This window comes from Mus caroli, chromosome 3 (genome assembly GCF_900094665.2).
Source record: "Mus caroli chromosome 3, CAROLI_EIJ_v1.1, whole genome shotgun sequence".
Lineage (NCBI taxonomy): Eukaryota > Metazoa > Chordata > Mammalia > Rodentia > Muridae > Mus > Mus caroli.
Genome location: NC_034572.1, coordinates 110,369,568 through 110,384,730, shown reverse-complemented (window position 1 = coordinate 110,384,730; position 15,163 = coordinate 110,369,568). Strand labels below are relative to the sequence as shown.

Below are 15,163 nucleotides of genomic sequence, written 5' to 3'. Positions count from 1 at the left end.
ACTTTGTAGACCAGGCTGGCCTCGAACTCAGAAATCCGCCTGCCTCTGCCTCCCGAGTGCTGGGATTAAAGGCGTGCGCCACCACGCCCGGCGTTAAAGAACTTCTTTTGTTGATTTTAGCTTTGAGACAGTGTCTCACGGTCTAGCCTGGGTTGTCTTAAAGCTTGTTATGTAGCTAAGGCTGACTTCAGGTATTTCCTCTTCCTGTACCCTCCTAGGTACTGGGCTTTTTCAAATTGCATTTTTATTGTATGGGTATTTTGCCTTGTAGATCTGTGCAGTTCTTTTATACCTGGTACCCAAGGAGAACAGAAGAAGGTTTTGGAGCCCGTGGTGCTGAGGTTACAGATGGTTGTGGGCTGTAATGTCGGTTCTTGGACTTGAACCCGAGTCATTTGGAAGAACATCTACTGCTCCTAACTTCTGAGCCATCTTTCCAGTCCCCTAAAACTACATTTAAAAACATTTAGGGGCTGGAAAGATGACTCAGTGGTTAAGAGCACTGACTGCTCTTCCAGAGGTCCTGAGTTCAATTCCCAGCAACCATATGGTAGCTCACAACCATCTGTAATGGGATCCTACGCCCTCTTCTGGTGTCTCTGAAGACAGCTACAGTATACTCACGTCCATTAAAGAACAGTTTAGTTAGTATGTGTGTGGAGGTGCTGTGATGCCCATGTGAAAGTCAGAGGACAATTTGTGGGTGTAAATTTGGGTTTGGGGATCAGATTCACATCATCAGGCTTGGCAGCAAGCGCCTTTACTAGCTGAGACATCTCACCTGCCCCGATAAAAAATGTAAGGTATTTTGATTCTGTGTATGACTATGTGTCTGTTTATGGTAAGTACATGAGTGTGAGTGGAGTCCAGAAGAAAGTGTCTGATACCACGAAGTTAGAGTTACTAGGGGCTGTAAGCTGCCAGATGTGGCTGCTAGGAACCAAATTTTAGTCTTCTCAAAAATAGATAAGTGCTCTTAACCACTAAGCCATCTCTTTAGAGCCAGTTTTTAAAAATAAATTTTACCTAGCTTTTCATTTTGAAATACACAGACATAAAAAAATTAACATGCCACTCATATGTAGCAGCTAGCATTTGTTTTTTGTTTTGTTGTGTTGTGTTGTGTTTTTTTTTTTATTTTTAATATTTTTATTACATATTTTCCTCAATTACATTTCCAATGCTATCCCAAAAGTCCCCCATAGCGCCCCCCACTTCCCTACCCACCCACTCCCATTCTTTTGGCCCTGGCATTCCCCTATACTGGGGCATACAAAGTTTGCAAGTCCAATGGGCCTCTCCTTCCATTGATGGCCGACTAGGCCATCTTTCGATACATATGCAGCTAGAGACAAGAGCTCCGGGGTTCTGGTTAGTACATCATGTTGTTCCAACAATAGGGTTGCAGATCCCTTTAGCTCCTTGGGTACTTTCTCTAGCTTCTCCATTGGGAGCCCTGTGATACATCCAATAGCTGACTGTGAACATCCACTCCTGTGTTTGCTAGGCCCCGGCATCGTCTCACAAGAGACAGCTATATTTGGGTCCGTGTTGTGTTTTTTAAAGAGATTTACTTCTGTCAGGAAACTCAATCCCTAAATGTTTCAGCTTGTAGGCCCCTAAAACATTTTCCTTATTGGCCTCAGTTCCATTATCACACTTGAGAAAACTCAATTCAGATTTTATCAAGTTCATACTGAAATATTTCCAGTTGTCTTTAAAATGACTTTTTACTGGGTTTTGGGTTTGAGCGAGGATACAGTTGAACTTTGTGTTTTCTCTTTGATCTAAAACACTGCCCCAGTTTCTGTTGCTCTCCCTAGGACAAGACTTCCAGAGACTCAAAGCCTGTCATACCACATCGTCTTTTGTGTACATGCCCTTGAACTTAGTACCCTTACCCTTCCTCTCAGCTGGAAGCAAGCTCATAGGCTGCTACTGCTAGGTTAATGACTTAGGCAAGGATAGGTTAAGATTTCTCAGGGTTCCTCTATGTACACCTGGCTATCCTGGAACTCACCATGTAGACCAGATTGTCCTGGAACTCACAGAGAGAGATCCACCTGCCTTTGCTTCTTAGCTGTGAGATCAAAGATCATAGGCCACTGTGTTTGGCTATGATCCATTTTTTTAAAAAAGATTTTTTTTTAATCTTCTGTATAAGGTTGCTCTGTTTTCACACACACCAGAAGAGGGACTCAAATCCCATTACAGATGGTTGTAAACCACCATGTGGTTGCAAGAAGTTGAACTTGGGACCTCAGAAACAGCAGCCAGTTCTTTTAACCACTGAGCTATCTCTCTAGGCCCCCACAATTCATCTTTTTAAGACCATGCACTTGAATCAGTATTTCTGATTCAATTTGTGGGGTGTGTTTCCTTGTGTTCATTCCTAGCTTTTAGAGAAGCAGATGCAGTCCTTACTCTGGCCCCAGCCTACTGAGTGCGGGGATTGCAGGCCTTAAAGTTTGATGTCATGGTTTGTGTTCTCTGTCTTCTTACAGTGAAACAGTTTGACTCCTAATATAATACTTGTGTTTTATTATGAATCGAAATGCTGCAATACTAATATTCTAATGACAAACACCCTGTGTAAAATTAAAAGTTCATTTGCATTTTGCTTATTATTAGAATGTAGCCTGTCCACTAAAGATGTATATTCAAAGAACATGTATTTAAAAGTTAGTGTGCTTAAAGTAAGGCCAGGCATGACAACATGCACTTTTTTTTTTAATTTTTATTTTTTTTACTTACTCACTTTACATCCTACTCACTGTTCCCCCACTACTCCCACAATCCTTTCCCTCTCCCCCTCTCACTGTCTGGTATACCCTTTTGATTCCAGGATTCAGGAGGCATCCCCCCTCTCGCTGTCTGGTATACCCTTTTAATCCCAGGATTCAGGAGGCAGAGGCAGAATGATTTTTGTGAGTTTCAGGCCAGCCAGTCCTATGTGGTATGACCATATCTCAGAAAAAAAAAAATGGAATTCAGGTCTTCTCTGCATGGTTATTAGTGCAACAGAAATAGGCTCATTAGTTTTTATTTGTATCCAGTTTTATGAATAATTTTTTTTTTTTTGAGACAGGGTTTCTCTGTATAGCCCTGGCTTACCTGAAACTCATTTTGTAGACCAGGCTGGCCTCAAACTCAGAAATCCGCCTGCCTCTGCCTTCCGAGTGCTAGGATTAAAGGCGTGCGCCAGCACACCCAGCCTTTGTATCCAGTTTTATAAATGTAAGCTTTTATTATTGAATTTGCCATTTTTTTTTTACCAAATTCAAAACTTAAAAGCTATGTGACTGAAAAATTACAGTTCACAAAGAAGTCTGCATAGTTCCTATGTCTGTCCCACTCCATTGGCAAGGGCCTCCTGTGGGGAGTAATTTCCACCAGGTTATAGCTCGGTTTCTTTCTGAAAGGCGAGCATATGTGTCACTATATTTACAGTGCTGCTTTTCCTACACGATCGTGTTCTCTGTTCTGTAAGGCTTTTTCTGAGCTCTGTGTATTCTCAGTGATCACCTTGGCACCTACTTTGCTTTGGGGCTCATTTGCTAACTTGTTTAAACTATTTTCATGCTTTGGCTCTCACCTAATTGTCTACGTGCCTAAATTCCCTGACACTCAAGGATTTGAACACTGACATCTTTGTTCTACCCTGTCACATCTTTTTGGGTATGTTATTTCTATTTAATGGGAACATACACACTATTTTTTAAACCCTAGTCTCAAAAAGAACTGGTGAGCACTATTGTAGGTATTCAAATAGCTTGAGTAACTGGCAATAACCAACCATATTTTAAAAGTAACTTTGATATAGCTGAAGTAGGATTTTTGGAGGTCATAAAAAGTTGGAGTAACCACATAGTATTTTTTTTTTCCAGTCTGGCTTTCATTATGTTTTGTTTTTTGTTTTTGGTTTTTTGGGACAGGGTTTCTCTGTATAGCCCTGGCTGTCCTGGAACTCGAGTGTAGTCCAGGCTGGCCTCGAACTCAGAAATCTGCCTGCCTCTGCCTCCTGAGTGCTGGGATCAAAGGCATGCGCCACCACGCCCGGCTCAGTCCGGCTTTCATGTAGCTTGTGGCTGGCCTTGAACTCCTGGTCACACTGTCTCTACAACACAAATGCCAGGACCTCAGGTATGCACCACCACGCCTGCTTTAAAACAACCTTCTTAGTCCTCTACACCCATCCAAAATACGATCTCAGGATTTAGTTATGAAGTTTCTCCCACTCTCAACAGCTTGAAGTTGGACTTCAAGGAAGTTTCTATATGAGAATTTTATTTTTAAAGTAAGTATGATGAAAAACCTTACCACCCAAGATGCTTTTCTTTCCCCATCCATGAAAACTGGCTTATTTTACATTTCTTGTCAGCATGCAAGTAGAAGAAACAGAATATCCAACCAGGTTTATTTTTAACATTTTATTTTGAAATTTACAGAAAAGCTACAGTAACCCTCACATGTGTGCCCCCTATTTTCTCCTTTACCTTGTCTAATAGTTACTTAGGCCATGTAATAAATAACCAGATGTTCAGTGGCCTAAAGAATCCACCCACACCCAGGCTGCTCTCAGATTTGTCCTTGAATTCCTGATTCTCCTTCATGCCAAGATCTAGGCATCCACTTCTATGCTGGGTTCACTGATTGTTGGTGATAGAATCCGCAGCCCTATGCTTACAGGACAAGCACTCCAAAAGCTACAACCCCATCCCAGAAATGTGGCTAAGCTGGGTATTCCTAGCTGAAGGTCTCATAAAGTTTGCAGTCAGCTCAAGGATTGACCAGGCGTAGAGGATCTCTTTCCAAGATAATCCACAAAGCTTTGTCGGTGGTTTCAGCTCAACCGCAGCACCGCTCCATAGTTCCTCTGGTATTATGGCATAACAATCGACAACCCCTGGCTGGAGTGAATGAAGAGCCTAGAAAAAGCATACAGTACCTTTTATGACCTTTCCTCTAAAGTCAGTGCTGTAATTTCTGCTTTGCCCTGTTAAAACAAGGTCATCCATCACTAACCAGCCACAAGCCAGGAGAGCGAGCCCCTTCCACTTCTCCCAGGGAGGAATAGCAGTGAGTTTGGGAACATTTATCTTACTTATCTTACTTAGCCACCACATCCAGAATCGCTGTTGCCACAGTTTGGTTTCCAGTTCCCCTTTATTGAACAGTTTGATGGGGGAAAGCATGTGTTGTGCTCGTTCATACCTAGCACTGAAGGTATATTTAAAAGAAAGTTTTCCAACAGTTACCAAAATGAAGACTTTGCCAGACATGGCGGCACATGACTTTGATCACAATATCGGAGGTAGTCAGGGAGATCTCTCAGTTTGAGGCCAGCCTGGTCTATATAATGAGCTGCCTCAAAGTAAATGTCAGTATTGTTAATATCATATTTCATATTCCACCTCTCTGCTCTTTCTACCAGTCTTCTAGTCAAACTAATTTTTAAAAGCCTATAAAGTATGACATCTAGTTTACACTGGGAGAGAATGTACTGGGATGCGGGGGTATATAAGCCAGCATGACCTAGCTGGGCATCAGATCAACAGCTAAAACTACCTGCTACTGACCATTCCTGGAAAACTTTCCCGTTGTTCCCTTCAATTCTGTTTTGGTGGGAATGCATTTGATGCAGATGCTATTAGCTTGGGACGCCTGAGCATCTGAGAAGCTATTTGTCAGATTTGAGTAGGTAAAAACTTTTTGGAACTTCAGTTCATCTGTGAAGGAAAAACAGTTAAAATAGCCACCGCTCAGCGCCTTAGAGGGGAAAAGCTAGGCAGCCAAAGCATCTGGCTCCACCCGCTCCCGCGGCACCTCCCAGTCCTCCGCTATTGCAGGGCTGGAGGGGCGTGCCCGCACTGTGGGGGCGTGGCTGCGTCACGGGGGCGTGGCGAGCGACTCAGTTGATCGCACGATGTGACGCGCCGCCCGAGGCAGGCCGGGCCCTCAAGATGGCGGCGTGCGCCCTGAGCGGCTCGGCCCGGCAGTAGTGGCGGGACCGCACTCGCCGCTGGGGCCGCCCGCCCCCTGAGTGGCTGCTGCAGCGCCGGGAGTCGAGGATGGTAAAATGACCCAGGGGAAGAAAAAGAAACGGGCCGCGAACCGCAGTATCATGCTGGCCAAAAAGATCATCATTAAGGACGGAGGCACGGTGAGTGCTGGTTCCGCGCCGCAGGGCGGCCCGGGTGCGGGCCCCGCTCGCTCTTCCCCCCCGCTTCCGCCTTCGCTGGGTCGGGAGCGCCCTGCCCTCCCGCGCCGCCGGCGCTGCTGCGGTCTCGGCCTGCGGCCTCCGCGGCCTGGCTCCCCTGGACGCTGCTCGTACCTCCGGCCGGGCACTGCGCCTCGGGAGCCTGCGGCCTCGGCCCACGTGCGCCCGGCCTCGGGGAGGAGGCGGCGGCCCCTCGGCAGCGTCGCCAGGCCCAGCGCGGCGCGCGGGGAGGCTGGGCAGCCTGGCGCTCCGTATGCTGTGGCGGGTGGCCGCCGCCGCNGCCCGCTGGGCCAGGGTACGTGCGTTGTCCCATCGCGGTCGCCGGGAGCCGGAGCAGCGGCTCTGAGCTGTTCGGCTACCTTGTCGGGGAGCGGGCTCGTCCCCTCTCCCGGCGTCGGAAGCCTGACCTTCCCTGGGGCCCTCTCCTTTAGAGAAATCATCACCTTGTGCCTCAAAATAAGTCTTTAGAATTGGTCATGGCGTGAGGATCGGAGACAGATTCTGGCAGGCGGGCTGAGGCTAAAAATGTGCCTTTTAGACAGTCGTTACTCGCAGAAAACTTTATGCACTGTGCAGTGGGCTACCAGACGTCGATATAGGATTTGTCATTGGAAAACAAACGTTCACTTTTGTTGTGCTGTGTGTTTGTAGCGCTACACTCTGATCTTTGCTGACTCCTTTGGTATCGCGTTCCGAAAGAGAATGGAAAAGTAAGATGTGTCTCTGCCGTGAAGTTGCAGACATTGTTTCTTTCCATTTGTTTGTAGTTTAACGGAGCCTTGATCAATGCTAGCAAAGCACTAAATATGTAAGTAGGCCACCGCGGAGGATTTGCTGAAATCAGTTTGAAATAAATGACAACTTTCTTTTGACATTTGAGAACATGGCCTAGTCCAACTGCCAACATTTAGAAAGCTTGGGACATATGGAACGATTTCAGGCTATGTTCAGTTAACTGTCAGATTTATTAGTTGTCATAGCTTTGACTTAGTGAGAAAAGAGGGTTCAGAGTTTTCCAGATTCTTTTTTACTGTACCTGATCAAAGTATTTGATGAATTCTCATTAGCTGTCTTGACCAAGTTAGTAGGAACTATACTGGGAGGAAAGAATATCGTTGTCAGGTTTAGAGAGAGAAACTTACAGCGAAGCAGATTTTCTAAAGCCAGGTGCTATTTAAGACCAATCTTATTTGCAAAAGACAAGAAGCAAGCTAATTAAGGAGCAGACCTTTTATAATGTTTGGATTTTTGTCTGGTTTGCTCTGTAAAATATTTTTTTAATGAGATAGTGGGGATCAAACTTAGCTCATGTCAGCCTCCAGAAGAGTCATTCCAAATTCTGACTTTGAGAAGAGATACATGTTTTTATTGTTGTTGGGATTTTGTTTTGTGTCTGAGGACAGATCTCAGGTCGTTCGGAATGACTTCAGACTTAGGCCCCTCCTACTTGTGCTTCCCAAGTGCTGGGATTATAGGTATGTGTGCTGCCGTGCCTGGTGAGAAGAGGCTCTGTTTGTTTAAGTCTTTTTGCTATTTATAAAGATATAGCAAATTTCTAGCTTGCTTTAGTACACAAAGCTTTAGTACACAAAATACTTTTTACTAGTAAAAATGTCTTGATGGCACACCAAATCAATGAAAACTTTTCTGGAAAGTTAAGGTGTTAAGAACATCGTCCTTTCCCATCTTACTATGCCTCACTTTCCTTTTCAGTCTGCCTTTTTTTTTTTAAGATTATTTATGAGCCAGGTGGTAATTCCAGCACTCGGGAGGCAGAGGCAGGTGGAGCTCTGTGAGTTCAAGGCCAGCCTGGTCTACCGAGTAAACTCAGTTCAGCCAAGACTCCACAGAGAAACCCTGTCTCAAAAACAAAACAAAGATGTACACACACACACACACACACACACGTGTTTTTGCCTAAATGTATGTATGCATTGAGCATGATTGCCTGGTGCCTGAGGAGGTCAGAAGAGGGAATCCTATTCTCTGGAACTTGAACTTGAGTTCCAGATGGGTTTGAGCTGCCCTGTGAGAGCTGAGAACCAGTGCTCTGCAAGTGCAGCTCAGCCAGAATGGCTAAGCCACCTCTCAATTTTCAATTCTTTTGTTTGTTTTTTTTTTCCGAGACAGGGTTTCTCTGTGTAGCCTTGGCTGTCCTGTAGCTCACTCTGTAGACCAGGCTGGCCTTGAACTCAGAAATCTGCCTGTCTCTGCCTCCCGAGTGCTGGGATTAAAGGCGTGCACCACCACGCCCGGCTTCAGTTTCCATTCTTAAGCACACCAGTACTGTCTCTTGTCATCATTGAATCCCACTGGGCCTCTAGTATATGGGTGGGTAGATGGATGGATAGCTTTTGTGTGTGTGTGTGTTTGGTTTTAAGGTGACACTGCTTTTCTGCCTGTCTACGCATAAATTAGACTACTCTTGTGAGCATTGCTTTGATTTCACATGTATGGATGTTTTGCCTGCATATATGTCTCACCATGTGAGTGCTGAAGAGAAGAGGGCATCAGATCCCCTGGAACTGGAGTTATGGTTGGTTGTTAGCTACCATATGGGTCCCAGAAATCAAACTAGGGTCCTGTGAAAGAGCTGGTGGCAGGTGAGCTTTACTCCTGGGCATTTCTCCAGTCCTCACCACTCCAACCCACCTCCTTTGTTAAGGGAAAAATTGATTTTGGTTTCCTCTCGTGTGTTGTGTTGTAGATTGTTGTGGAGCTATCGTTACTGACATTACAATTCGAGCCTTTAAAGACAACATACCGTTGGATTCTGTGGCAATCTTTGAACAGTATTTGATACAGTTGATCAATGAGTGATCTGAGTCTCTTTATTCCTTTTTAGGGTTAATGTTCTAAGTTTGTTCAACTAATTTGAATATTGTTGAAACCAATACTTGCTAGTGATTTGGCAGAAATTAGAGTAGATTCAGTTATCAACTGAAAAAAATGAATGAGTGCTTCTGAATGAATGTGCGAAACTTACTTGTGCTGCGTATTGAAACCATGACCTCACACACACATGCTAGTGCTCTGCTGTGAAGTCGTACCCTCACCGTATGCTACTAATTTATTTATTTTCCCTTGAAATTGTATTCAGTCTGCACTGAGGCCTGGATACGGCGAATTTGTTGCAGCTTTAAGTAGTGCAGAACAAAGGTAAATCAGATTAACTTGTATGATGGTAGGCATGAGGAGTTTTGTTGAGGTTGCTGGAAATACAAACCCGGGTTTTCACAAATGCTAAGCAAGCACTTTATGGGTGAGCCACAGTCCTCAGTGTGTATTAGGAATTTTTAACCAGATAAGTTCACTCTGAAGTTGTTTGCAACATTTTTTTGTTATATTTTTCTAGCAGATTTTATTCTCCCCTTGATTTTTTAAAAGTACTTACCTAAGTTTATTAAGCTAAGGGGAGATATATTTAATATTTACACTATGTGTGTGTATACATACATACATGATATATTTATACAGTGTAACAAGTAAAATAAATCACTATTTTGTTCATGTGGATTACATTAAGACTCTGAAGTTATTTTTATTTAGACATACAACTTTACCTTTCTAAAACTATTCATGGCCTTGTATCCGTTACACACAGTGCTGCATTACATAAGGGCATTTTTTTCATTCAGCGGGTGATGTGCTTTGACAGTAGCTCCCAGTATGCCCCACCTTCCCTTTTTTGCCATCTCGCAAGGCTTCTTTGGTCCACTAGACAACTTGATTCTACTTTCATGTCATAAATACATCCATGATTTTGTGTATTTGTAAAATTAAGGAGTCATACATGACAGAAAACATGGATTGTCTTCCTGAGACTCACCTAATTCACTTAATGTCTCTCTCCAGTTGTACCGATTTTTATGCAAATTATGTTAGTTGTTTTGTTGTTTAGATTTTTTTCAAGAGCAGGTTTCTCTCTATAGCCCTGGCTGTCCTTTTGGACCGCACTTTGTAGACCAGGCTGGCCTCAAACTCTAAGATCTACCTGCCTCTGCCTCCCAAGTGCTGCGATTAAAGATGTGCACTGCCACCACCTAGCCATATTAGTTGTGGATATGTATGTATGTGTGTGTGTGTGTGTGTGTGTGTATGTATGTTTTCTTTCTCTGCTCCTCTGTTAAGGAGCAACTAGGTTCCCATAACTATTGTTGCAGTAAGCAGTGGTGTGCAAATGTTTGTGCTATACTGATTTGGGCTCCTTTGGGTATGTATTACCAAGGAGTAGTAGGTAGGCCCTGGTCTTGTAGCAGATGTGCTTTTAGTGTTTGAGAAACCTCTTACTGCTGTCCATATCCCCACCCGCAGTACACGAGGCTTCCCCTTTGCTGGCCTCCTAGCTGGCATTTGTGTTTTTCCCTCTGAGTGACTGTCTGGTTAAAGTGATGGGGTTTCAGTGCAGTGCAAATTTGTATTTCTCTTGTGAGATGACACATTTTTTCATGTGTTTGTTTTCATTTCATTTGCCCAGTTATTGATTGGGTTGTTTGATTTACTGCTTACCTTTTTAATTCTTTGTATAAGCTGTCAGATGCATGGTTAGCAGGGATCTTCTCCCATTCTCTAGCGGGTCCCATCCTTGCTGTACAGAAAGACGCTCCTTACTTTCATGTAACCCACCTGTCCATCCTGACATTGTTTCCTGTTAGAAAATCCTTGCCTGCTCCTCGGGTTCCATGATTCAGGTCTTTGATCCATTTTGAATTGTTTTTTGTGAAAGGTGAAATCTAGGGATCTAGTTTATTATGTCATATTTAGAAATCCGTTAGTTAAAGAAGCTCTCCTGTCTCCAGGACATGTTTCTATGCAGCTGTCAAAATTTAGGTGGCTGTAACTGTGTGGGTTTATTTCTGGATTCTCCTTTCATTTCTGTTTAACTTACCGTGACTGTTTTGTGCCAATACCAGGCTGGGTTTGTTTGTTTACTATGCCACTATCATATAGTTTGAGGACATTATTATGCCCTAGTGTTGGTCTTTCTGCTAAGGATTGCTTTTATTTTCTAGTTTGAGGCATGGCATTGGAATTTTGATGGGGATTGCATTGAATCTTAGATAGCTTTTTGTAGGCTGGTCATTTTCCAAGATGCTTCCAGTCGGTGGCCATGCCATGCCATGCTGTTTCCCAGTGTCCTTCCACTTCGTTACTTTCTTCAGTGTTTTCAAGTTTCATCATAGGTTTCTTTCACTGCTTTAGTTATGTTTTCTCTAAGACATTTATTACTTCTATGTATATGAGTTTTTTATCTGATTACATCTGTGTACCGCATTTGTGGCTGGTGTCGTTGGCAACCAGAAGAGAGCATGGATCTCCTGGGATTGGCTTTCCAGATGGTGGAGAGCCACTGTGTGGGTGCTGCAATTTAAACCTGGACCTTCCGCAAGAGCAGCTAGTGATCTTCGCTTGCTAAGTCAGCTCTCTGATCTTCTAATATTTATTTATTTTGAGATAGTTGTGAGTGGGATTATTTTCCTAATTTTCTTCTCAGAGCATTTGTTACTTATGTATAGGAAGTGTACTAATTTTGTATGTTAGTGAGAGTGTTTATTGACATTTTATTGGAGTTTTGTCTTTAGGCTCTAATTTACAGAATTATCTAACCTGCCAGTAGGAATGTTTGGCTTTGTCCTTCCCTCTGTGTCCCTTTTGTTTATCTTAACGGCTCTAGCTAAGACCTCAGTGCTCTGTTGAGTAAGTAAAGGAAGTGATTACCCTCTCTTGTTTCCGATTGTAATGGAAATGTTTTTGAGTGTCTTCCCCCCCCCCCCCCCGGGTTTAGTAGTCTTTCTCAGATTTAAGAGTGGGACTGTTTGAGAACAGCAAAAGTAACTGTAGAGTAGGTCACTTACTACATGTTAAATCCTGTCTGTAGTTTGCCAACCACCATTTTACCCATGAGAGTAATGATGGCATTGGTGAATTTGCAATAAAGATGTTGGCTCTCAGTTTTAGTGCATACAAAGACATGGTTAAAGTTTCTAGGACTAAGAAGTAAAGTTGAGAAAGGCGGCGGCGTGCATCTGAAGTGAGCACTCTTGGGTCAGTGTGGGGAGCAGGTTGTGCAGGAGAGTCTGGGCTGCACTCAAATAAATCCCAATCGCTCAAAGACAAAGGAAAAGGAAGGTGCTTGGACCCAAAGCAACTTGTGCCATTCAGAAAACATCCTATCAATTGTTAAGTCATTGTCTTTTGTAGTGTATACTAATTATAACACTACTGTTTAAGGATATGAGCCACACAGTTTTAAGGTGAATTATATATTTTATTGAGATTTAATTTTGTTAGATTTATTTAGAGTACATTCGTTTATTTATTTCGACTTATTTATATCTAGTGTATGCTCATGGATGTTTTGCTTGCTGTGTGCTCTGATGATCTCGGAGGCCAAGAGGGCATTGGGTTCCCTGGAACTGAGGTTGCAGAATACAGATGGTTGTGAGCCAATGTAGGTGGTGGAAATATAGCCCAGGTTCTCTGGAAGAGACGCAAGTATTCTTAACCACTACCCATCTCCCCAGCCCAGGGTCACTTGTTTTTTATAAGGTCTTCATTGGTTTTTTTTGTTTGTTTTTTTTTTGTAAATGTAGGCATGGTACTACACCACTGATAAGCTAGAAAGTTCTTTGTACTAAATCAAATCAGTTCATTATAGTGAATTCACAAATAAAATCATTACACAGCAAGACCAAGGTAGCCATTTAAGTGCTTGCCCAGTCCCTAACTGCACATCTCAGTGCCTCTCAGTACAGTAGAGTGGCTCTTCTGAAGCCTGCGAGCTTCAACTAAGGTCTTACCTTTACCCATTATTACTCTTTTTACTTTGACTGTTACATCATCATCGTCGTTGTTACTGTTGTTTATGAGTGTGAGCAGGTGCTCGTGAGTATGTCATGGATGCCACAAGCATCCATGTCGTAGGACATGGATCCTTGTCAGAGGACAAGCCTCAGGACTCAGTTCTCCTTCCATCTTTCCGTGGGTCCTGGGGGCTGACCTCAGGCCTTGAGGTTTGTTGCAGCAGGCGTTTTTTACCAGCTGAACTCCATTATATTTAATGCCCTGATTAACACAGAAAAAAGAAAAGAATTATGACAATTGAAACTTGGAAAAGGGTAGTTTTGTGTCCTCCTCCGTGCCTCATGTCCTTTGCTTGCCATTTGTTTCCGTGGCACCTAGTGTCACCTCTTAGTCTCCTTCCTAATGCTGCACTTTTCTGACACGCACACCTCCTAATAGTAAAGAGATGGAACTGGCCTAGTGTGCTCGTCAGCAGATGAGTGGATAAGGAAGACGTGACACATGCACAGAGTGGAAGAGTCTATAAAGAAAAAATGGAATTATGAGATTTACAAAAAAAGGAGGGCCCAGAAAATATATTACGTGAGGGTAACCCAAACTTAGGGGGAAAATATACATTTCCCCCTTGTATGCAGATCTAGCCTATAATGCATATGTGTATATATGAAAATGTACAGTTCTGTATAGTAACTTAGGAAGACTGACTTTTTTTGGAGATAGGGTCTCATGTAGCCTGAGCTGGCCAGGAACTTCACTATGCAGGTATTTCTTTTCCCCTTCATATCCTTGGGACTGGTTCCAAGACTCCCCTCCCATGCCAGAAGATGCTGATGCTCAAAAATGGCATACTATTTGTAAATAATAGATACCCAGCCTCCTGTGCACGTTCTTATCTCCAGGTTACTTGTACTTCTCATGCAGCGCCTCTGCTCTGTGGCGGTTGGCAGACTGGTTCCTAGGCAATGACGACAGAAGAGCTGCGTGTTCAGGATGAACATGATTTCTGATGTGCAGCTGGTGGGATTGGTGGATGCAGAATCCCTTGCTGTAGAGTACCAGCTGTACTATCTTTGGTAGGTGTGTGGTAGGCAGCACCTCCGTAGCTTATGCTTCAGTATTGGCTTCAAATGGGTGTTTATGTGGATAAATTAGCAAGCTGTTTTCTTAGATTATGTATTTTGTTCAAACAAATATAGTTAGGATTACTGCTTACCCATTTAATCATGGTATCTGCCAAAAGTTGAAGATTATTGTAGTAAACTTGTTGGTAAATAGTTTTTCTGAAGTAGTATTCTGAGAAGTACATATGATTTAAAATATTCAGTTATTTAAAAGCACAAGTTTTTGCTTACATTGTTTCAGTTTGGAAGTGTCTGTAAGGATAAGATTTAAGGATTGGAGGTATAGCTTGGTGGTAGAGCTCGTGTCTAGCATTTGTGGAGCCTGGGTTTGATGCTCAGATGCCAGAGCTAGAGTTGGTACTTTACTCGAGGTGCATCAAGATCCCTGAAATTGGTTTTGTCTTTTTGAAAGCAGATGTGGCTGCTTATCCTTCACAGTAGGTTGACTTCTCGAGGTATAAAGTAGGAAGTCCATTATGTGAAATATTTTTTGTTAGAGATTATCTTAAAATAATGAGTGAGACACAGACCAGTCCTAAAGTTAGGCTCCATCCTAAATATTGATGACTGTTTGAATTAGGTCACTATTTGTAAATTTTATCTTGTTTAATGTGTTCAGTTTGTAGGCATACTGACGTTTAAGTTTGCTGCTTGAGTTGGTGGAATAATTGTCACTTTCCCACTGAGAATGGAAAGGGGGGCATCAGATGAGTGTTCTTTAAACTTTTCTCCTGAGGAATTTTTATGCATCCCTGGATGTACAAGTATATAAAATAAGTATACAAATTGAACACTTAGAGAAGTTTTTGTTTTCTGTAACTAAACTGTTACTTCTCTGTGAGAGCAGAAAGTGCTGTCATCCACAGCACACAGCACCGTTGAGAGTCAGCAGAGCTCTTGAGGCAGTGTCACTCAGTGTATGGGGGGCTGGGGGAACCATTGGTCCTTCCTTAGCCCAACTACACTGCTGGCTGGGAGCTCCGGCTTGCAGCCACTGCTCAGTGCCACGAGAATTTTG

At 43.2% G+C, this 15,163-nt stretch overlaps 1 protein-coding gene and 1 long non-coding RNA gene across 3 annotated transcripts in view; one reads left to right on the top strand and one right to left on the bottom strand.

Annotated features, from left to right (window-relative positions):
* Positions 1-4,430: 4,430 nt before the first annotated feature.
* Positions 4,431-6,583, bottom strand: LOC115030615. Of its 2 annotated transcripts, none has more exons than XR_003836199.1 (2): positions 6,335-6,583; positions 4,431-4,928 (listed from the first exon to the last, which is right to left on the bottom strand). It is a non-coding gene; the product is annotated as an uncharacterized LOC115030615 (long non-coding RNA). The 2 variants fall into 2 exon arrangements; XR_003836200.1 differs by lacking the exon at positions 6,335-6,583 and adding an exon at positions 5,105-5,152.
* The window catches only part of Mfsd14a (major facilitator superfamily domain containing 14A), a 29,975-nt gene continuing 20,692 nt past the window's right edge, over positions 5,881-15,163 (top strand). The window contains exon 1 of the mRNA XM_021158437.1: positions 5,881-6,163. Within this exon, the coding sequence (XP_021014096.1) occupies positions 6,080-6,163 (84 nt within the window). The 5' untranslated portion in view covers positions 5,881-6,079. The remainder of the gene's footprint in view (positions 6,164-15,163) is intronic.